The following is a 25759-nucleotide window of genomic DNA, read 5'->3' on the forward strand; positions in this document are numbered from 1 at the left end:
GCAAATCAGCAATAAAAATTTGGGGGCCACGGTGCAAAATTTGGTATTAGAGAAACAAATTTCCAAATATTTACTGATAGCTGAAATCCAAAATGGCTGCTATTCCTGTGTTTATTCTGTAGAAAAAATTTTCAATTTTCACAAAACTAGGATGATGAAAACTTTCGTTCTTCAAAGAGCTGCAAAGTGAGTCCCGAAAGTGCTAGAACTGAAAAGTATTGTAAAAATTTAACCCTTTCACCCCCAGTTTGTCCCAAATCCATTGTTTTCCATGGTAAAGTTGGACCTGTATACAGGGAACTGGGGGTGAAAGGGTTTTTAAGAGTCTGAATATCTGTCCCCGAGGTGCATTCAACCTTATGTATATATCCCTGTATGAAATGGTAATCAAGGGGTTAAAGAACATTTATATTCTTATCATAAAATCATCAAAATGAGGCTTTTTTCCTTGTGAACACTTCTAATCTCTTTTTCCTTCTTCCAGATTGAGGCTGATAGCAGTGTGCCCCATGATGCCCGGGTATATGCATCTCTAAAATCTGAGATACTCTTTAGGTTTTTTGAAGTGTTTTGTGTGTTTGACCTGTACCGGTACATACTGATATATTGTGTTTGGATAAAAGACTAGTTGTTCATTCAAACTATCTGCAAGGAAACTTTAATCATTCTCATAAAGGTGAATAAATATCAAGGGTAGGCATACCAATATGGGTGCTAGACAAACAAATCACCACAAATGTACCAATATTTGAAATTCAAAATTTCAAACTTCAAAGTTTCAAAATGAAAAATAAAAATTGGGGGTCACCGCGCAAATTTTGGTACTAGAGATACAAAGTACATGTATACCCAAGATTTACCCATATTTGAAATTCAAAATGGCCCCCATCCCTGTGTTTACTTTGGACAAAAGCAAAATTTGGTTTTTCAAAAAGCGAAGATGGTGAAAGTTTTTCTTTCTCCAAGGGCTTCAAAATGAGCCCCCTCAAGTACCGGGTACATAAGAAAACAATTGTAAAAGTTTGAGAGTCCAAATATCTGCCCCCGAGGTGCATTGTACCTTAAACTTACTTGCGTCATGGACACCTTTCTTGAATCAGTGGCTTATTAAAGGTATACAGTCACCTGTAATCTAAATATGCCCATATATGGTCAAAGGGGTGTTCCTTGGTATTCAAAATGCCCATGTGAGGGCGCTGTTTTTAAAAAGTGGTCACCCGCTCAAAATCTGTGATTGGTTAGATTTTCTCTTGCCATGGTAACTGTGGCAAAATTGGAACAGGTGACAGTGTACCTTTAACGTGTGTAGCTTAGAGCACTCACTCCACTTACTGGTCTTTTCATTTTCAGCTCATTAATATTCAAAGTTGTTTGTGTACAAAATTTCCCTCTTGCATTTATCTTGTAATCAATAATATTGGCAAGGTGTGCATATGCAAATAATATATTGTGGCATTTCTGATTTCTGAGATATACAACGGGCACCAGCTGACATATCATTCTATATGATATGATAGATATCTGATACAAAGAGATATATACACATTCCTTGCATACAAGGCATGCATGCAGCAATACATCCAGGGCAATACCAGGTATGCATGTGACATGTAGCGAGCAAATATTGGAGACACATTTACATCTACCGGTTGCTCCTAAAACATACAGAAGGACGCTGTTACACATTTTGTGGTGTTTTTTGAAACTCTTGTTTCTGATAAGAGGCTCAGGTTCTTTTTTTGCTGGTGAATTGCATACTTATACATACAACTCCTAATACATGTAGTATGGAGTATTTTATTGCTTCAAGTCATATTGGAAATTGAAATAACTTTTGTTTTGATTGATCACTATTCTATCTTACATGTAACAGGTTTTTCAAATGAAGACTGCCATGCACATACAGTTGTATTTACAAGTTACAATATATTAATTAAAAACAATTATCACATGAAAGTAGTGTGATAGTATTGACGTCTCGCTCTCTAATGTTAATACATAATTTGCACTCTGCCCAAAGGTAGTTTACTCCTCAAAAATGAAAGCTTAAACTTTTGCTCAAACTTTCCTCAAACATACTTTCAGCTGTTCTCTTTCAAAATCAAGAATAAAAATTGAGTGTCACTCAAAACCATATTTTCCAAACTTTGAAATTCAAAATGGCAGCCATCCTTGTGTTATCTCTATGGGGAAAATAAAATTTCTGATTTTCACAAACTAGGCCGATAAAAATATTTACTTTATAAGCTTCGAAATGAGGCACAATAAGTGGTAGGCCAAAAGAATACTGTAAAAGTTTGAGAATCCAGACATCTATCGCCAAGGTGCATTTTTCCGTACATCTGGATTCCATCTCTAAGAAATACTTGTTGTGAGACAAGTAGTGTCATTAACGCTTCCAGGAAACTTCAAACAGTCGAGCTCTGGCGGCCAACCCCCAAGAGTCATCTGAAACAAATCAGAGCAATCGCTTCTCACCATCTCGCAAAACTCCCTGCAAGGATTTCTTGGTATACCTGAGAAAAATAAAGAAAGTCATTTGCAATGATAATACTAAATGGATTAGTGGATGTTAAAAGTGATCACATGCCACCAGGTAATGCTTTTTAGCTCTGAGACAGCGTAGGGAAAACTAACTTTCAACAGAAAAATTTGGAAGAGAAGAACTTGAAAATGACCTGCAAATTGAAGAAAATAATATTCAGTGACTAACAGTAAAACATATGATAACTTAATTTGATGAAGCCAATTTGATGAAGTAAAAACAAGATTTGAAGAGTTTACGACCGGTTAAAATGCAAATTATGAATCATTTGACTTGAAACTATCTTTATGTTATGAGCAAATCAATTAGTATTGTTCATCAGAGTGTGGCGTCACCATCGATTACTCTGTAGATTCAATGAAAAATCACATTGAATATGCAGTTAGTGATTTGCTGACATTAGGAATTTGTTAACCTGGTCAAAGTCGGTCTGTTTACTTCAACTGTGAAAGTTTGTGAAATATGCAAAATAGCAGTATCGTCGATATGATACTCTAGATGACCTTGAAAACTGTCATAATGTTTGTACGCTATTTGGATCTGTTGAAGTCATTGTGAAAGTATCTGACTTTTTGATTATGAGTTATGCAAAGTGGTATTCACTATATCCAGCTACACCTAATAAAAACTACCAGGTCTTGCTGTTTCTAATCTATGGAACAGATTTTTATTAAATTTCTGATCTGATAAGCTGTTCTGACACACAGACATGAAATAGGCAAACTGAATGTCATTTTGCACGTGTACAGAATTTAAAATCTACAGGTGGTGGCAGAGAAAAAAGATGTAATATGCAAATCTTTTATCATGACAGAAGCATGAAAGTCGTACCAAGGAACCAAAATTTAAAAATTGATAGCTTTGTACAAGTACTGTTGCAGAAAAAAAATGGCTCACTGAAAAATAGGAGTATTTGCCGTAGAAATTTACATTTAGATATAAATTTATCAGAATTTTAAATGAATTTGAATGATGTCATTTCATGAGTCTAAACACCAAATATAACAGTCAGGTCAAATGCTCTCTGATATAAAAGCAATTTGACAAGATGTGAGAAAACACACCCTAAGAATTGACATATGCAAATTTCATCATCACTTGAGGAAATCAAAACTGAGGTTAGTTATGCATACGAATGGTACAAACATGATGCATTTGGAAGGAATAAAATGAGCATGTTTGGATAAAAAATAGTTTTAATAAATATTGGTCAACAAAATATACATGTTGCATCGTCACTGTAAGAAACGGACCTAACTTCTCTAGGTACCAATGCATAAATTTCATCACATTTTAAATTTCAAGGTTTTCTGATAAGAGGCTTCAAAACGGAAAGAGTCTTTTCAGAATAATGCGAGAAAGGTCCAGGGCTCAAAATAATGCTTGTCTGCTTGTCCCGGACAGAGAGTTTGAGGCCTTTGATAGGCAGTTCTGAAAAGTACCCATTCAAGTGGATAGCCCTCAATTAGGATTACAATCTTTTTCCCCTCTACTGTATATGTGAAAATTTCAATCCACATGTAACTTAAGACATTTTTGAAACCATGGTCTTGACATCCCAACATCCAAAACAAAATAAAAAAGATCTACAATCATTTCAACAATATTGGCAGGATTCAGCCATGTTGGAATATTCAAAATTACATAGTTGAGGCTCTTTTGCCTTATCAACAATTAACCTGATTATCAACCTATCAAAAGAGGTTTTATATAAAATAAGGTTTATTCAATTTCTTTGAACTTTTTGTATTGGATGAGTTGAACGTTGTACATTTTCTAAGAATAAACAAAACTATTTTTATGGACAGGAATTTTTTGACTTAGACAGGTACTTTTTTATTAGTCCCCACAGACACAGTCCGGGGGGACTTATAGGTTTGGTCATGTCCGTGCGTGCGTGCGTCCGTGTGTGCATGCGTGTGTGCGTGCGTCCGTCCGTCCGTTCACACAGAATAATCTCAGAGATGACCAGAGCGATTTCATTCAAACTTGGTACAAGGATTACTTCTTATAACATGCAGATGCACGTTGATTTGTTCTGTGATACGATCCAATATGGCTACCAGGGGGCCATTTTATTACGATTTTTTCATGTATAGAGCCATTACTCAGGCATGTTTCAACCGATTTTATTCAAAGTTGGTACAAGGACATTGACCAATGACATAGAGACGCATGTCAATTTGTTTTGTGATACGATCCAATATGGCTGCCGTGCGGCCATTTTGTTACAATTTTTTCATGTAGCCAGAGCCATATCTCAACCGGTTTTATTCAAACTTGGTACAAGGACATTGACCTATGTCATACATATGCATGTCAATTTGTTTTGTGATACAATCAAATATGGCCGCCAGGCAGCCATTTTATTACGATTTTTTCATGTACAGAGCCATTACTCAAGGATGTTTCAACCGATTTTATTCAAAGTTGGTACAAGGACATTGATGTATGTCATAGCTATGCACATCAATTTGTTTTGTGATATGGTCCAATATGGCCGCCGTGCGGCCATTTTGTTACGTTTTTTTCATGTCGAGAACCATAACTCAGACATGAATCAAGTGAATTTATTTAAAAGTATTTTTATCACAGACCTAAAAATTGTGCATAGCTATGACATACATCAATTTGTTTGTGATACAGTCCATTATGGCCGCCGTGTGGCCATTTCGTTACGATTTTTTTATGTACAGAGCCCTAACTCAGGCATATCTCAACCGATATTATTCAAAGTTGGTACAAGGACATTGACCTATGTCATACACATGCACATTGATTTGTTTTGTGATACGGTCCAATATGGCCGCCATGTGGCCATTTTGTTACGTTTTTTTCATGTCTGGAACCATAACTCAGACATGTATCAAGTGAATTTATTCAAAAGTATTTTTATCACAGACCTAATGAAGAAGACTCTATTCTCTCTGAGGACCTGTAATCAAAGTACCCATTAACAAGTGGGGACTGTGTCATCAACGATGACTTGTTTTACAGTAACGTATCCAGTTGACAGGTGGTTGAAAAAAGTATGTCGGACCCTGTATGGTCCTTCTCATGCAGAATGTGCTAATGAAAAGACATATGTGGACACATCACTTGGAATATATATGCCAAAAGTCAAAGTAATTGGACAAGAACCTCCTGAGGTTTTGATTTCTCACCGTTTTCACATTTTTAAGGGATATTTGCATCATCTTGGGCTCAGCATAATTGCATTTAACTGCATATCTGTTACACTAGATATAATATACGTGCAGTACTTAAATCTTGCAGTTGATGATGAAATTTGTGGCACGTACAATGCATTTTAGGCAAGTATGAGCCCGTGTCAAAATTCAAAAACACACTGACCCCCCCCCCCCCCCATTGGGTATTCCAAAAACATGGTAACCCCCTATCACCAAAGTAAAAAACAGGATGACCCCCATGAATCCACCGCCCCCCAGGCTGAAGAAACTAACCAGTCCCTTATAAACGTACACATACATACATACACCAACTGAACAACTGAATAATTCAGATTATTCCTGTGCCACTTGTCAAGAAAATAAGCTTTTACTTCTCTTAGACTCGAACATTCAAAAACACCAATGGGTAATTTTCTTATCCCTCATTATTCCCCAACAGTGCCATTTAAACAAGGGTATGAGCCAAGGCAAGATACTCACCGAATATACACTCAGGTGCAAACACAGAGCATCCAAATAATATGTACGCAGGAGAGCACTGGAAGACAGCCAAAGCGCTATATAAAGCCATATATGTATTGGCCTGCTCCAAGTTTTCAATACCCCATGGTGTTGGATAAAATGTCTGAGAATAAGTCATGCTTGCACATGCCATAATATTCAATTCTTCACATTGAGACTCTGAAATGAGAAACGAGTTGAAATTATCGTCCAGATAAGATTAGTCAGCAAACCTGCATGTACGTACATCTTTATTTCTCATTAAGATATATTGAAAACTCATTGCAGCTATTAGTACTTTCAAGTGTTGTATGAAGGTGTACCTATCAGCATTTTTCAAATGTTAAAGTCACCCTTCCAATTGCTAAATTGGTAATTGATTTTTTTGTATTTGAAGGCGTTTTATTGGTAATAGCTAGTAAAGAATGGTTACAGTGGTTTTTTTTTAGAAAAGTATACAGTAGCCAATTAACCACTTAGGCCTACTATTCTTTAATCCAGTTGCAAAAGTGTATCTCTTACTTGTCCTTTTTAGAGCAATTTCGTTTTCTACTTAAACTTGAAGCAAATCGTAAATTAGTCATTGTATTAAAAGTAAGAGATGATTATAAATAACTTGAATCAAATACTCATTTTCATTTCATGAATAAGTAATATTTTTACAAGTATGAGATGATTAAATAACTGGAGTAGTTGTCTTCATAAATTACACTACAAAGGCTAGATCTAACAACAAGAAAACAAATTAAACTCGTTATAGAAATGTCAAACTTGTCCCAGGTGTCAAAGAATTCAAATGTAACATATGAGTAAAAGAAATGGTCTAGTGTGTCGTCGTTGCTATTATTGACTCTTGGAAAATGACATTTTGTGTTAGACAGAAACCAAAAGTGACAAATAATTTGCCTGTTAAAGGTATACTGTCACCTGTTCCAATTTTGCCCCAGTTACCATGGAAAGAGAAAATCTAACAATCACAGATTTTAAGCAGGTGGCCGCTTTTTAAAATCAGCGCCCTCACGTCGGCATTTTGAATACCAAGGAACGCGCCTTTGACCATATATGGGCATATTTAGAATACAGGTGACTGTATACCTTTAATTGGTCAGAACCCAAGATTTGTGTATGTCTGCTTTGCAGGCAGTATAGGGCAGCAATAATTTTTGCAGATGAAAATATGGCCTGTCTGTCTCAAATGTAGAGGCGTTTCAGTTTTTGAGATTGTTTATAAGGACAAACTTTTGGCCATGATGTTGCTTGTTCCTGCCTGCAAGTCTGAATGGCCTCCTCATTTTGCAGTTGGACGTCACGGTCTCTGTTTGAGACCATTCAAATTAATATTAGCCGTTTTCCACACAATAGCTTTATCATCGATCATGCGGCTAGACGGAGTATGGGCTGACGCCAAAATCTCTGAAGGCAAAAATACTCCGGTGAGGGATTAGACTAATATTAGGTACTCTCTGCGAGCAGAATCTGTGACATTTCGCGGCCAAATAATATATGTATTTCGAATAGACATATTGACTTATAGGTTTATTGCTAAAATGATATTTTCCTTTCTACCAAGCACCTCAAAATGATACGCTTTTACAAAGTTGCAACATGCCATTCTTTACATGCGGCAACTAGAGTATTTCATGCATTCAGTTAAAAGTTGATGAATTCATATATATAATGATATACACTGTGTAGTAACTTTCGCCGTAGACTGAACTTGGGTCTTGGTGTCACTTGTATATTTTGGCATAGATTGTGAACTAAATACGGGTTTCCAGACGGTCATTTACATAAGCAGATTACAATGTGTAATATATGATTTTAATAAAAATAATCATAATTTATTAATAATCATAATTATAACAACAATGGGGTTTCCACGAGGTATTTACACAAAATAGACGGCATTATTTGTAAAAACAGCAAGATTTTATTATTCTGTAACATTCATGTTAATGATCTATCAATATTCATAATTAATTTTTGATCATAACTGGAAATATCAATGCAAATAATGTCTAATTAGCCTGTGGGTAAAGTCATCAATCTTTATCTACTTCAAATATAGAAATAACGGACCATTAACGTTTATTTATGGGCAAGGGCGAGAGCAAAGCCAAAAACTAATGGGCGAGGCTTGCCAAGCCCGTTTATTTGGCTTTCTCTCGCCCGCGCCCATAAATAAACGTTAACGGTCAGCGCGGAGTCTGTTATTTCCATATTATTATCAACGAACATCAAAAAAACGTCAAAATTTACGAAAATTTCCCGTGTGAACGACAATGGGGCCCCAGAACCTGACAGTGAGTAGTGCGCCGCCAAAATTTTGCAAATCCTAAGATTGTTTGAAAAAAGCGTCTAAACTTGGCCCACAAGTACTCCATTTTATTTTGTTGATGATTATGAATTTCGTACTAATCGCAATTTTCGTTTTAGCTGTAAAGTTTATATGTTTACGATATTAGCCTATTCATATTCACGAGCATGAAAGCAAACCATCACTGTGTATTTGTGGGCAGTCATGAGGTTCAGCTCGACCAATCAAAACGCGATGGACAGGGCATGATAATATAATACCAGATATGAACTGAAAATGCTCACGCTTTTCATTATATATTGCAGTTGTGAGTAAAGTTCAACTTTTGCCACATGTTTGCAACTTAACTGAAAATGTTACGATGAACATCATGAACAAAATTCACCATAGATTTATTATAAAGGTCATCAAGAATACAAATATGTAATTAGCTGAAATAAAAAATACTTAATTTCTTTGACTGCTCTCATGGTACCACAACTTTATTTAACAAGTGTAATCGCCTTTGTAAAACAGCAAGATTTTATATATTCTGTAACATTCATATTAACACTTTCACCGCGGGAGGGCGCATTCTGCGCCAACGGCCAGGAATGCGGGAGGCGCGTAAACGCGCCAAGAACGTACGCGTTTATGTGCGTTCGATATACGTTGGCTTTTGTTTGATCTACATCATGTTTGTTGACTATTTCCTCAAGCCTAGTGTAGTGTACGAGGTAGAGGTCAAACCTAAATGAGCATGCGCGCCAAATTTGTAAACAAATGCAGCCATACTCGGTCATTTCTCTGCCGTGATTTGTAAGGATCGTGTGATCAGTTGTTGTTTTTCTTTCAGAGGGTATTTAAAAATGGCGGTGCGGGCACAGTTTAACACCCACTAAGCCGTTGAGCATGTTTTTCTAGACGCTAATAGTGGAATTGTCACTGAAAGTGACACTGAACTCGACGGAGATAGCGGAAGTCAAATTTCAAATTACAACTCTAATACGAACTTGAATATGTTCCCAAACCAGTTGAGCAAAGACAGAGATCGCAAGCAAGACAGGAAGGTAGGCAAGCTGAGCGTGCTGAGAGAAAAGTGCGACAAAGGGCCGGTGACCGACATCAAAAACGTTGATGGGGTATCCTGTGGATGTTGTATGACATCAATCTATCAATGACAATTACGCATCGGACTGGCTACCAGTATATAAGCATATATATAATATAGCTCTCTTTGAATGTCAGATGATACCTGTTTGTTCGAATTTGAATTTGTAATAAATATGCATATTAATCTCATTTATGTCGGATATGTTTAAGACTATGTGTTTCCCCTACTGAATTTGAGTTAATAAAACGTAAGTAGTAATTTTTAAAGTGTTACGCTGTGAAAAATACATTTATATATTGAAATAACAAAAAATGCAACATTTTTTGAATTTTTTTTGGTAAAATCCAATATGGCCGCCATGATCACGTGATCTTCAAGGTGTGTCACATGACCTTTTGTGCATTTTTATGATGCTCTGTCATATTGCAATACTCCACCGAAAAAATTGTCCCGAATACTGTAATAATTACAAAGATACAGCTCATGCATGTAAATCAATATTTATAAGGCCATACATACATAGAAAACTACGCACAGGAATGCACGTATAAAAATTAATTACGCAGTGAAAGTGTTAATAATTCATCAATATTCTTCAAGCTATATATGCCAAAGTGTGAAGGCTCATTAGATACGTAAATAATAAATTAGCTGACATGAAAATGCTAAATGACTTTCAATATTGTTTTGACCTGGTATCATCAATGTACATAGCATGTTTTGCCGACTTTGGTCCAGTAAATCCTGCTATCCCTATTTAAAATAGGAAAGTTCATTAAATATGCAAATTAGGAATTGGCTGAAATGAAATGCTTAAGGACTTCGAATTATATTTTATCAAGGTATATCTTCAATGTATATAGCAAGTTTCATCACCTTTAATTTGGTTGGGTCAATCAAGATATATATCCGTATTTAGGAAAGTCATTAAATATGCAAATTAGGAATGGCTGAAGTATAAATGTTAAATGACTTTGAATAATGCTGTATCATAGTATCTGTAGTGTACCTAGCAAGTTTAGGCCTAGTCAAGTTTGGTTGATCAATTCTAGAGGTTATTTAAGCAATAATGCACCCCTCCCGGCTCATAATGGACGAAAGCAAACTTTGCACGACATAATGTACGAGGCGAAGCCGAGTACATTATTGAGTGCAAGGTTTGCTTGAGTCCATTATGGGCGGGAGGGGGTGCATTATTGCTATTATTTTATAGTTTTGGCAATGCCAGTGAATTTGTAGTTGTAGAAAACGAATAAAAAAGGAAATTTAAACTGAGTTTGAAGCCAGTGAGAGTCGTCCAGCATGATCGGCCCGGACTCTGTACATATTACATGCACTCCACACTGCACTGCAGTGCACTGCACTGAACACATGGATGTAAAAAATCCATGTGAACACGCACGTTCAGCACAAAAAATATCCAGCACTTTCACGGTTCATTTCGAATTGAAAAACGATGTATTTTCGAAGGAAATGAAAAGTAACCGCATCCCTACCGTCTATATCAAACTTGAAACATCACCTTTAAATATCATGCCATTCAAAAAGTAGACACGGTGAAATGCCAAAGAAGAATACGGAATGTTCATGCATCGACATCAGTATGATCAGCGAGCTGCATGCCATGGTATCAGCTGATCAATACGATCATTATTATGTCGCTAGTAGTACAGCATTCATTGCAAACGATATCAACAGAGTTCAACATTGTTATTCAAATGTTTATATTTCAATAATAATTGTGTCTATAAATTCAATTTTCGATGGCTCCTTGAGAAGAGCTATTTTATTTCGGCGAACGACAGAACTTGACGTAAACGGGTGCTTGAAAGGTACAGTTTACAAACATACTAGAGGGTTTCGGTACCGTCGCGATATCGAGAACAAGGCAAGGTAAAATCACAGACATGGAGAAAAAAAACGATGAATGAAAGTTGTCTCCGATTACAGTCAGTGCATCAGAATTAGGTGGCCGAGATGTTAGTCAACGGAGAGTCCACGGTCGTCATGATTGTTGGTAGTAGCTGACCTTGGACCGAGACTTTGAATGGCTCCGTAGTAATTTCCGTAGACACTTCCGGTCAAGGTTGATGACAGCAAGCTGCCGTTGTTGGCCCGTTTACGGCTGGTTCGAGTAGCCTTATACGCTTGCATCGTTTACATGGCCACTGACATACATAATATGCCATGTGTCAAACCCAGTATCGTCTAGGAGTTTGCAAACGTACTGAGTTCTGTTTCACCTATACGGCAACGAAGCGAACCATGTTGTAAACAAACGTGTGGTAGTACAACCAGCGTATCGGACGGGGACTGCATGCTGAGCGCCAGCCAGACAGACGGCAAGTGCGTGCGTGAGGACTCAAAAAATGTAATAAATCGTACAGTAAGACATTATTATCAATATTGTGAACCATTGTCAAGATTTATAGTTTTGTGTATTACATGGTTTATCCGATATTTCCCCTCCTTTTAAATGCGCAGTCCTTTTTTCGTTTTCCAAAAAAAAACTTGCTCGCTGTGGGGCCGCAATGCTGAATAATGGAATACATTATCAGTAATAATGTATGGATATGACGTCACAAAATTCACTGGTATTGACAAAGCTATAATATAATCATAAAGTATACGACGAAATGTCAACATCACGCGCGACATCCGTCCATATCTCAATGAAACCCAAGAAGAAAGACACCGGATACAAAAATCGTCATACAGAAGACTTTTAAGGTGCAATAGGCTATTACAACTGTAACCGATCAAAACTGCTCAGCTTTAAATCTATCCTGATTTCGATCGTCGTACGGCACGGAGCTCGCGCAGAGGGGGGGGGGGACGCCATTTTGTTAGTTTACCTTTAGAGTTGCCATGTCAACAGTCGTCGCGCGCGCGACATCGCTGTCACGCCACGCGCTCACTACCTGTTCGGTGGAGACCGTGCACAGTGTGCCGGCGCTGTGCGAACGGCAGAATGTTTGCTAGAACTTGACCAAAAAAATACCATGGGAAAATATTTCAAGACTCAACGTGATATTTCCGTATTTTGCAATCAGAAATACCCGTGTTCCTCGAAGCCCTTCAAGTTTTTACGTCGGCGACATCGCTTCGCAGGCTGGGAGCGGCAGCCATTTTGTTGTTTACGTTGTTTACCAACAAACTGTTAATGTAGTTCGGGAAAACTCTAAAACTGATGACGTTCATCGTGCATATCTCGACGTTTACCGTGAAATATCACGGCTGATATTTTACGTTGAACGTCACTAGGATGTAGCCGGGGATGTAGCAATATTTGCATGGGTAGGCCTATATGATAAGGAAAGTTCGTTGAATATGCAAAATTAGAAATTGGCTGAAGTGAAAATGCTTTATGACTTTCAATAACATTATCTCATAGTATCTTCAATATAAGCTTACATACCAAGTTTCGTCAATTTTGATCGATTCAGTTCAGATATATATCCCTAATTAGGAAAGTTCATTATACAAATTAGTAATTGGTTGAATGAAAAATGCTTAGCGACTTTCAGTAATGTTATATCATAGTATCTTTGATCGAGATTGCAAGTTTCGTCAAATTTGGTCAAGTAAATCAAGATATATAACCCTAATTACTAAAGTTCATTGAATATACAAATTAGGAATTAGGCTAGTGTCATTAAAAATCCAAAATAACTTTCGATAATGTTGTATCATAGTATCTTCTATGTACATGACAAGTTTCGTCAAGTTTGGGCAAGGCAATCAAGATATATAACCCTAATTAGGAAAGTTCATAAATATGCAAATTGTAATTGGCAGAAGTAAATATGTTAAATGACTTTCAATAATGTTGTATCATAGTATCTTCCATATACATAGCAAGTTTGGTCAAGTGTGGTCAAGGCAATCAAGATATATAACCCTACTTAGGAAAGTTCATAAAATATGCAAATTAGGAGTTGCCCTGAAGTAAAAATGCTTAATGAATTTCAGTAATGTTCATAATGAAGTACCTTCAATATACATAGCAAGTTTCGTCAACTTTTGTCAATTCAGATAAATATCCCTAATTAGGAAAGTTCATTAAATAAGCAAATTAGCAATTATCTTTTATGTCATCCCTAATACCTTTCACATCTGATATACCTTGATGTGATCAACATTTGTAGCAAATCTCATCAAATTGTGTGCAGTCGTTCTCAATGTAAGTCCGGTTTTTTTTCTAAAATCATTAATTATGCAAATGAGCAAAAAGTATGCAAGCTACACCCACCAAACACTTTCTTGTCATTTGCTAATTGAATCTATATACCAGATTTGATTCTGATCTGATAAACCGTTTTTGAGATATTAGACCAACATACAGACAGACAGACAGATAGATAGACAGACAGACACACAGACAGACACACACACACACAGACAGCACTGCGACATAAGCTCATGTGTGTGAACTAGTGAGCTAAAAATTGCCAACGGTCACGTTTTTTGGCACCCACTGTATTCGTTATTTTCAAGGGATACTCTAATTACAAATATTGAACATTTGGTCAATGTCAAAGTTAGAATCGAACATTCCTCGACATGTGACTGCAAAATCACTTTTCCCAGATTACTTCAAATATAAATCATTAGGTTTCATATTCCCACAATTGAATGGCCGCAAAATGTACCGCATATTTTAATGGAGTTTGGTTTGCAAAAAAGAAGCAGGTGACAATCAAGAATGCCCAGTATGTTGATCGTCATACGGAGAATCAATACATCGGTATACCGTACATTGGGATTAACCTGAAGTGCAAGTGTGAAAATATAGTTATTGCCGAAATACCGATATGTCGATATACCGATTTCAACTATTTATTTATTCATTCATTTATTCATTTATTTATTCATTTATTTATTTACCAACAGGTTGCACCACTTACAGGTTCATTTCATAAAGGAAAGAGAAAGATAAGAATGACAAAGAAAAACAAGAAAATCTAACACAACAAAAATGGACAATAAATACAAAATATAAACTAACATAAGAAAAAAAGTAAAAACAGGTTACACCGTTTATAAATCAGTCAAAAGCTGAAGTAAATTGCGTCTAAAAGTAATAAAATTACCAAAAATGTCTAAATTTTGTTTATTGAAAATAGTATAGAAAGACTATTTTTTGTACGATAAGAAGCAGGTTTAAAAAGAAGTGTACGACGCAGAACTATAGGAGGAGTATAAAAATTGATTTGTACAAGTACATCGATATGTTGTAATTAGAGTTTACAATTTTGTACAGGAATGTAGTATCTAAAAATGCCCGTCTGCTCTCCAATGTGGGCAGCTGAAATGTTTTACAAAGGTTGTTGTACATTTTATTAGAATATGGTTGTGAGGATCGGTAGCAAAGATGTTTCATAAATTGTTTCTGGACTCTCTAGATATATCGTTTGGTAGCGAATTGTCACGAATTCAGCAGATCCCGCAAGCTAAAACAATTTGATCTATCTGGACGAAGAAGAAATTATTATTATAGATTTAATTAAAATTCGTTAATTTCTACCTTCAGTTTGAGTAAGGAATAAACTTACTACTTCAGTTTGTGTATAGCCTAGCCCCTTTAGTATAACTTCGCTTTCGGCCTCTATCAACACTCCGTCCACAGGGATTTATTCAGGGACAATAAATACTAATATAATAAAACCAAATAAGTTTCGTTGTCTACAGGTTACATGCCCACTTTGGGGGGGGGGCAGTGTGTTTCTGAATTTCGAAACGGGTTCATTCTTGCCTAAAATGCATCGTGCCAACCAAGTTCATCATTCAGTTGCATAAACTATATACCTGCATGAAGAAAACGAGAAAAACTAGCCAGAGTTTGACGTCTGCAAAAATAATCCCCCCCCCACCGAAGAAACTGACCAGTCCCTGATGAGTAAATAAGGGATATGACTTTATACCGACCTACCTTCACTACAATTTCCTGTGGTTTATTGCAATGGGTTCGCTGCGGCAAAGCTATGGCGATGAAACGCTAAAAAAGATATCTGCAAATGAACTTACGTGGAGCAGGTGTCTGACAATGATCACCTTCATCATCATTTCCAGGACAGTCAGGAAATCCGTCGCACACCCAGTCCATGGGAATGCATATCTGGTCGTTCACAGCTAGGGAATATTCACACCGGAAAAGATTGTTCGGACAAGACAAATCTGCAAAGCCATACAGGGATATCTATTATAACCTTTACCAAGCTTACAATTGTATTCTGCATGTCCAGGATGTATAGTTCTTACGCGAAATGTGGCAGAATTGTAAAGAAATGTCAGGAGTTTGTAGCAAATCCACAACAATACGATGGGCAGCGTACAACCAATGCATGTGCATTTTAGTGTATCGAAAAACTGATAAGAACAACAGTAAAATCGGTATGGTGCCATAGTAAAATTGATGTGGTCAAGGATTTTTAATTGCATTTTATGAGGAAAGACTATCCTAATATCATGTAAGCGTGACAATTCATTACCAGGGTTCATACTAGTTCATTTTTAAGGTTGTGTTTTTATTATAATAATGGGACTGTTAGGGAATATTCCACTGAGTAATTACCATTTGCCAACATTTAATAAATGACGTGTTATGAATAGTTAACCAAGCATACTATGTATTCAAACACCAGCAATATTGTAATTCATCTGGAGTAAAGAAGAAACACATGGCATTGACATCGCAAAGTTTGGCGATTTGTTTATATTTCTCTGTCTGACGTGTGTGGAGTGGCAGTGGTGTGTAGCTGATAAATGTCAAGAAGACTGCATCCAGCCCTGTTGTGTTAATGTTGTAAAATCACTGATGCACGCCGATTAAAACAACGCCTTGGCCAATTGAGTTTTGCAGTTTGGTATTTGAATATAGACAATGGGAGCAGTTCAAATGCCAACGCTTGTAGCGCCCTCGCAGCCACACTATAAATACACATACACGCATTCTCTCAAATGCCATTCAATATCTGAGCCATTCAAACAGGTAAGAGCTCCTGTATTTTCACCATACTGTCACTTAATAATTTACTCTGACATGTAACTTTTCGTACGAAAAATACCACTGTAATTCACTCCGTGTTGAAACTTTTTGTTCTGCAGCACCTGAGGAAGTCCTACTTTTAGGACGAAACGTTATGCAGATACAATAAACTATGTGAACCAGCAGATTGGTATGTGTGTAATACCCTATAAACGAATATATCATAACCACGCAACCGATATATTAATAACACACACATATATATATATATATATATATATATATATATATATATATATATATATATATATATATATATATATATATTACTTGTTATAATATTACTTGTTTAATAACAAGCTCTATGAAACCTTAGATCCCTGAATATCAGGTTTACATGTCAGGTCAAAATGGTCCACTGGAATAATACCACTAAAATTTGTGTTTGCTTTCTCCAGGGCCTGCTCAATGCAGATTTAGGAAAGATTACCTTACAAACTTAAATGTCAGATTGAGAAGACAGAATTATAATACGACGAATGCGGTGGTAAGTTTTCACTTTTTGAACCCCACCACATCAACCGCAAAGAAAACAGCTGGCTTTGTATGAAGATATCCATGAAGGCCATCAGTGACAGAATGAACTTGAAAACGGAATGCTCAATCTCATCCAAACTTATTCAAGAAATGTTACTGCAAATTCACAAGTCATCAAGAATATCAGGGAATACAATACAATTTTCAATCCCAGGTTCTCGCATTAGTGGAGTTCTCCTCCAAGTCCAACACTTAGCCAGTACGATGTCTGATTCCTATAGGCCTAACATTAATTACACAAACTGATCTCAACCTTTTGTTAATCCTGCAAACAGAGTTTATAAAAGCGTTTGATTGACGGTCGGTTCAAATCGCCAACGGTCATTGATTCCCCACCACCAACGCTCGAATTTCCTAAAACAATTGTCTTCCAGTCGCGTTAGAATTTGAATATATAACCAAAGAGTTCGATAAGCAGCAGCTTCGCGCTGACCGCTTGGCAGTCTGTCTACGTTTTTGCGGCCGGAGAAAACTAAAATGTGGCATTTTTTGGAGCGTGCCCGCGTGTTGCCTGTTTGGTGTCCACTTACACAATGAACGCCGCCATAGCTTCGCGTCTTTTTAAACTATTTCTCTCGTATTGACCCTGTTCAGCATTATGCAGCCCTTGTAGAACAACATAAAACAATCATGAAAAACGCCTCTAAAATACAATACCCAAGGTAACAACAAAAGAAAAGAATATCGGAGAAAACTGACTAAATTGAATTGATATTGCAAAAGAGATGTTTCTTATACAAGACCTAAAATCAAACTTAAACGATAATTCAACATGCCAACTAACCAACTAATCAAAATCAGAAATCGATCGATAATTGAAAAATCCTTGAAAGGATAGTACGAACATAGTGTAACACATTCTTCGTTCCCTCACCAGATTTCAGAAGTTCAACATTGACTTATAGTAATCAACTTGACCAATACCAACGATTGCCTTCCAACAGACGTACCTGCCTGTGATTCTCGAAGCCTGTTTACAATCCCAATCTTTCAGTATAACCATCTGTCTTTTGTTGAGTTATGTTTTTTTTAAAGGAAGCTAAAGTTATTAGCAATGATCGGAGGCTGATGTTGAGTCCGTATCGCTTCAAGTTGAAAGATCATCTTATCCTGTAATATGTAATGTCCTGTAATATCTTCTTACTTATTTTTGTGTTATTCGTTCATCATAATATGCAGATTATTTTGATGTTATATTAAATTATAGAGTAGACAGGCAGAGCTGAAAGTTAAGTGGAGATTTGGAAGTGGAGTGTTCACCGTTGTTGTTTTGAAATAACGATATAAAGTAGTGCTTACAACAGGTAACTTTGATGTGTGCAAGCTTCAGTTACTGGCTACATGAAATTGATCCTATGTAGACCGTTGCCTAACCTCACAGATCGTAAAGTAAGACGCATCACAAACTGGTGGAGAAACCGGGTAAACTGAAGAAGTACGGCTATATGATCCTACGATCTCGTAGCATCAATGAGGGACAAAAGCAAGAACAACTCCTCATCGAAGATTTAGTTTAGCAGATAGAAGGCATGCATTTACGACACAGAGAGACGAGAACGGGTTGCCGGTATGGATATTCTAGGTAGGAAATTTAACAATATTGATGTTGGTGCTATCATGCCTACCAAATGAACTGGCCGATAAAGCTTTTGTCCACAGAAATGAATGTGAACCTGGGACAAATACTTCTGGCACATTTCTTGAACTGAGTACGGGACTATGTGTATCCATTTCATCATCACGTGACTTGTTCTTATTCATACTATACCGAGCAATCCTGAGTGGTAAGGGACAAATTTCTGTAACAATAGGTGTAGCAAATGCTATAGAAGAAGACAGAAGGAATTAGAAGGAATTAACCCGTAGAGGTATACATATATGTACAGATACCTTTGTGATTGTGAAAGAGAAAAATATAAGGCAACACAAGGCACCACAAGTAGCAGTTTGCAACTCATCTCTCTCTCTCTCTCTCTCTCTCTCTCTCTCTCTCTCTCTCGTAACTTTATAATTTAAGGTTTAAGTAGTAGGGCACTCACAATGGTAATTACAGGCCTGAATAATGCTCCAAGAGTCATCAATGCGCATTGTTTTGAGGGGTCGAACGGCTCAATACAAAAATAACTTCGCCTGAGTTCTCAAAAAACAGTGAGGGGGAGGGCTGGATGAATTCAAAAATGTTTGGGGTAGTAGAGGGGGACTTGAAATTTTTGTTCTGCCTATAGGGATACATGAAATTTGTTTGGTTTTTTTACGAATCCAAGGTTTGGTTGTGGTATTTCAATGGAAATGTAATAATATTTTAAAATCATCCAATTATTCAAATGTTAGTAATAATTAAACATAACCTATAACCATTTTGACACATTTCATTACTTTTGTCTCAAAAAAAGCTAAAAATGTATGAATTTTCGTAACAAAAACAAACAAGTAGGCCTAGCATCGGGGCAGAAGCTGCAATTGTTGATAATTTTTTCAATATTTCTATGCAATATATCAAATACAGTTCCTTGCTGTCTCCCTACAGCATGCTGAAACACAAAGTATTCAGTTTGTCGACTTAAGCCTGCATATATAAATATTGGGTGACAATTTAATTAGAGTCCAGACTGAAAGTCATTTGTTAATGATACTAATGCCGGGTACATATTCACAGGCTGTGTTGGCAAGCATGATAGTGGACAGTTCAATACGCAGCAAAGAATAGAACAAGAATGCAGTTGTATAAACTGAACAGAATAACTGTCAAAATTATCAAAGTTAATACAGCTACTACCCTGCTACTGCCTACAGGCAGTGACGCTGTCACTGCATACCGGCAGTGACAGAGAAAGCTCTGATATGAAGTACCTGAAGAAGACTTCGGGTCATGTGACGCTCATGACAGTGAAACATACTTGTACACAAAATCGGGCCAGAAAGCAACACATGGAAGACCAGGAGACTTGAATGTTATCAATATATGGCATATGAAAATAATAAAATATTAAAGAAAAAAGATGGGGTCACCATGCTTGATTTTTTACATTTTCACGTTCTCATCTTAAAATACCGCAAAAGTAAAACTTTGTACAATAAAGACTCTACATGAAAAAATTTGTGACCTAATGAATTATCTTAATTTCACCATATTTACCTTTATTACACAAAAATTTCTGAGATTCAAACGTTTATTTGATAAAATATTTTAACCCTCCAGTATTGTAAATTTTGTAAAAGTTATAAGTAGCATCTAATGTAGCCATGAATTTACAATTTGTATACTTTCTCATGATCGTCATTTTGTGAAATAAATCAATTTAAGAACTTGCCTTAAGTGAATGGCTCTAAAAACTGCTAATAACAGGTAGTGTTGAACATCTTCGAGCAAAACAGCCCAATACATGTTTATTGTTCTTTGCGCGCATCCCTAATAAATATGCGGCTATATGATAATAGTGAGGGACTTGAGGATGGTATTGAGGCGGGATTGAAAAAAGTACGATTTCAATCGCAATTCCTCCAGCCCCCTAACCGTTATTTTTTAACGCAGCCTTAGAGCGCATGCAATAGGGACATGTCAGCTATATTTACATTTGTATTTAACAAAGAATGTGCAGTGGATATCTTCTCTATGTGTTACGTTACCAAGAAAATATCAATTCAAATGTTACAAAAGTTATTAAATCGTCAACCCACACACTGTGAAAGAAAATTTACCTTCAGAATGTCCTGCTGTGACGGTGCCCGTACATCCCTCCTCATCATCTTTAAATGGACAGTCAGGGAATCCATCGCAAACCCAAGATTCATCAATACAATCGCCTACACCAAACCCTTCAGATCTACACTGGAAACCTTTGCAGCCTGTTATCACACAAAAACGTAACAATTCAGCAAATACATTGCACCAACCAAATGTGTAGAATTGCTTTTATAACGATGTGTGTAAAATGTAAGTATAATAATGCTCAACCAAAACAAGTTGTCCGTCACTTGCCAACAATTTTTTTCCAAAAGTCCTTCCCCCCCCCCCCTTCCTCGGAACCAAATGGTTCTTAGGTGCCTTAAATTTCTTCAGCCCACTGCAGTGAGGTATGCAATAGCTTTCTACTTTCCAAGAATCCTTGAACGTACCCTTCCAAACTTGTTAATATTCAATGCAATACTTCTGTATGAGGGCATTATTCCGCAATATATCTCACAAACCCAATGTGACAAACTGACATGTGAACAATAGAGTACCAAAACTTCATTTAGATGACTATGTCCATCGTCATTGCCAGGCGAGTTTGATAGCTGGTATACCTTGGGGTTTTGTTAATATTGACCAATGTGATACTGAATGTACTTGGTCACATTTGTATTAATTTATTGTGATCAAAGTGTGAGCGCTGTGTTATTGATACTACATTTGTGGACTCTGAGTTCCACTAATTGACTGTCACACTTGAAATTTGACCATGCACTAATGCATGTAATGCTTATATCTAGAAGATCAACATGTTCTATTATTATCAACATTACTAATAGGTAAATGATTGTTGCACGATCCCGGGAAGATTGATGTGATATTGACATATTTGATGATTGATTGATCCTATATTTAAATGCATTTTAAAGCAAAATTCTCTCGCCTATGCACAATCAAAACTACATCTCATTTGATCTAGTCTTCTACAAAGTACATTAAAGTACATTAAAGTCGCCATCTCTAGAAGGACATGCACCATTGTTCAAATCAAGACACCTGTAATGAGCCGTATCATAAATCATTTCACAATGGATGGGCATGAAAAAAATTATTTTCCCATACTGCGTTAGAAACTAAGAATATCAAGATTTAGGAATGGATGCAACTCTATTGATGGTTTGGAAAGAAAAAAGTTAAAGTATATTTCTTTGGCATGGACAAACAATCTTGGAGGTACAATGTTCTACACAGGCACTTTGTTAATTTGCACAAATCCGATATGGCGGCCAACATTTATACAAAGGACATTTGCGGTCATATACCACGTATTAAATAAGCTATTTCAGTGATTTTAAATTTTAAATATACTCTCGGGCATTAAGAAATGCTTTTGGCGTTTCGTTGTTTTGAAAGGCTTTTTGAAAATTTGCATAAATTGAATATGGCTGCCAAATTAATGCCCCATTGCTTAATAGCTTTTAATATAAATAAGGTTCTTGTATAGTCTATAGCACTAAGAACCTATCAAAAAGAAACTGTCCGTGGACATATATGCCGACTATCAATGATTGTTAGCCCTCTGAATATTATTTTTTCTGAATTACATTGGATTCACCTGTGTACGACATTATTTTTAAGTTGTATTGGTGTTTAACACTTTACAATGTCAAAATATGTAATCTGTTATGTTTACTGTTTAAAGAGGAAAGTCCCCTACAAAAGGGGGATTATGGTAAGCTATGCAGATGTGAAAAAGCACGCTACGGGTAAGACGCACTCGATTTGCTCCGAGATTTCCAGAAATTCGACGGGTGAACGGCGTTAATTTCCGTCCAATCTCATACATGACACCTGTGAATGTATAGCGACTGCCTTTATGTCGAAAAAACGTTGAAAAACACTGTTATTTAATACAGAGAACGCATATTTTCACAAAGTGTGGGTCCAGCATGTCCATTTGACCTCTGTTCTAAATGTTAATGTATGCTGCCAATCATGATTACTCAAATTCAAATTGCGGCCTAGGCGATCTTGATCCCTGCCGAGCACAACAAACAAAGCGTACTGACTTATCACTAAAATCACCGTTATGTACGTACCTAAACACACGCATACACAACCATATACAACGTAAACGATACGACACATGTAATGAACACGCAAGAAACGGCATTTTCTTTTGGAGTGATTGGTGGTCTTGAAAAAAAACGTTTGTATGTGTTCCTGTAAAAAGTTATGAACATTGAGAGTCTTCACACGTCGTTTTGAAGGCAATCACAATTTCATTTTTTCCTTCAGGCATCGAAACTGAATCTTTTGGCTCACATTTTGAGGAAGTACCTTTAGCATTGTGACAAGTTTGGTCATGTTTATATCAGTTGATTCAATTCAGTTGAGCTGAGTGGAATTGAAATTTCAGTGTCGATTACATCGTTGCCACTATTGCGTTGTAGATCGATCATCCATGATCATCCATACTCGAGTACTCATCGACGACGACCACGGCCCTGCACAGCTGTCCTGGGGGACTCATCAGCGTCATTTACTTTCTTTACCAATGTATTTCAAAATATTTGGCTGACCATTGTCACAGATTACTAGTAGTTTCCTTTTGTTGAAGATTCTGGCTTACATATCGGAACAGCAAGCAGCGTATGTATAGTATGCAAATATGCAGGCTCATCTATGGAACTACGGCAACTTTTCCACAACGTCTCAGTCACATGTCATTTGCATATTACGAACGGTCGTCGATGTTTTCCGAGGTTACCTATCCGAGGTAACCGGATATGCAATCTGCGCTCACTATACTTCGGGTCATGCATACCAAACTCTAAACTGGGGGTCGTAACGTTTTAAATCAGTTTTACTCAAAATTTCTTCACCCTTTCCTCTGATTTGTTCGAAATGCCAAAATTACACGGAAAATAAGCTTACGAATGGGTGAAGATTTGTTTTTCAAATTCACAAGTTTTTTTTTCCCGTTGCAAGCTGCGTGTAACCCGGCCGTGCGAAGTACCAGTGACCGGCTATTATCTACATCACTGCCAACCAAAAAAGCCATAAAGCTACAAACAGTAGAAGGTTCTAACTTACGATTGCTTACGATCACAATCTACTACCGTCCTTAGAGACTATCATCTATTTGCTAGACTTTCCCCTTATTTTTTATATGTCTAGTTTGCGCGCTTGTACCGAACACGAGATGTTCAGGGCTAGATACAGTGCCCGAGGAAATTCTCTCCTGAACTAAGTCAAGACCTTCGTTTTCTATCTTCCTTCCGAAACTCGTAATACTCTGTCCATTTCAACTACTGGCTTCAATCACAGCGCCTTCACATTCAAATCACCCGCTGCTGTTAGAGAAAGTATCCGTTCCGTGTTGATGAAAGCCGGGTTGAAACCGGGGGTTGAAAACCGGGTCCCATTTGAAATCGCAACGGAATATGCACACATCTACATAGACGCAAAAAGGTTAGCAGAAATTCAGAGATGTATTGAAAGCCATACACCGTTGCTGTTTATTGAGCAAATTGTATGATGGAAATTCGTCTCCGAACTCGGCGATACATGAGCGGCCATTCTGTTTCATAACTTCCTATACATGTATTTCTATTGCATACCACAGCGGTCATCGCATCGCTGTCTATCGAACCGCAAAACGACTGTGATTTGAATTCAGTAAATTTTGATTGGATTCGAACTCACAACGTACGGCATACAGTCACCTTAGTAGCGAAGAAATCACAGTCAAGGAAGGTCTCAGGCTGTCGACCAGACCACAGCCCTCGACCAGTAGGCCTACTCCACCCTAGTTATAATGTAGTCTCGAATTGTGTGAACCCTACACACTTCCGTAATATTCAGGAGAGGTGATAATCGGTAGTTCCTGGTGTAAAAGATAGTTTATGTTTCTCTGATAAGCCAACGACTAAGCAAGTGTTTAACCATCCCGCCCAGTGTTTGCCATCAACCGACGTCACTACGTAGTTGCCTATTGTGGCGCCCACGGCCTGGACTTCCTCTTAAAGACAAGACGTTTTACTAAATGTTTAGTTTTTAATTTAGACTGAAGCTCCTTTGTACGAGTACATCTGGAAAAATGACACTTTTGTGTATTATGAGACTTAAACAAACGGTCTGATAGTAATTGTGTTTGCTCATATTATTCGAAGTTAGGACATTCGGTGGGATTGTGAGTTCTAGTGATTTCTGAGTGTATTGCCTGCGTTTCTTGTATGCGATAATCAGTGGTTTTGGAAATAGATTCTTAAATTCAAACCACTTTTCAGTCAGGGCTTGTTTGATTCTCTTAGTTCTGATGTATGAACTTCATCGTTGTGAAAAATAGAGTCTCTTCCTTGGTTTTATTTGCCACTTTTCGTTCCACTTGCCTTCTTGTTTTACGCACTTTTCCTCTGATGATATGTTCTAATTCCCGTTTTTCTTAGTATCAGTTTTGTCAGTTTTTCACTATTGTATGTCACTTTCTGTGTAAAATCATTTTTGTTTTTGCATGTTCCCCAATGTTTCACTTTTAATGAGGCCTTTCAATGTTGCCCTAGCGTGACATGGCTTTCTGTGGTTTAACAGGAGTGTATCAGTTGCTTTGTGTATTCCGGTGGAAAAAAATTTCTTTGTTGTGCTGGTGACCTTTATAATAGACAATTGGGCCTGAATATGTTATTTCTTGATTAGAGTTTTAACCGAAAATTTAAAAGTTGATGCATTTTGTTGAAGATGTTCGATTTAAATCCATTGAGCTCGTGTTGCATTCCAATAAAGAAATACTCCATCTCAGATATTTGTTACGCATGCTGCTGTTTTATTCTAATTTCTGTATCGTGAAATGCA

General features: G+C 37.0%; 1 protein-coding gene across 4 annotated transcripts in view; it reads right to left on the reverse strand.

Moving 5' to 3' along the window:
• Positions 1-642: 642 nt before the first annotated feature.
• LOC139115384 (uncharacterized) overlaps positions 643-25759 on the reverse strand; it is an 83425-nt gene continuing 58308 nt past the window's right edge. For 2 of the 4 annotated variants that reach the window (XM_070677458.1, XM_070677457.1), the window contains exons 19-22: positions 20932-21078; positions 15675-15824; positions 6217-6417; positions 643-2516 (exon numbers count right to left, since the gene is read on the reverse strand). In XM_070677458.1, the coding sequence (XP_070533559.1) occupies positions 2356-2516; positions 6217-6417; positions 15675-15824; positions 20932-21078 (659 nt within the window). In that variant the 3' untranslated portion in view covers positions 643-2355. The remainder of the gene's footprint in view (positions 2517-6216; positions 6418-15674; positions 15825-20931; positions 21079-25759) is intronic. The other 2 variants (XM_070677460.1, XM_070677461.1) reach the window with 2 other exon arrangements.

Source organism: Ptychodera flava, chromosome 17, assembly GCF_041260155.1.
Source record: "Ptychodera flava strain L36383 chromosome 17, AS_Pfla_20210202, whole genome shotgun sequence".
Classification (NCBI taxonomy): Eukaryota; Metazoa; Hemichordata; class Enteropneusta; family Ptychoderidae; genus Ptychodera; species Ptychodera flava.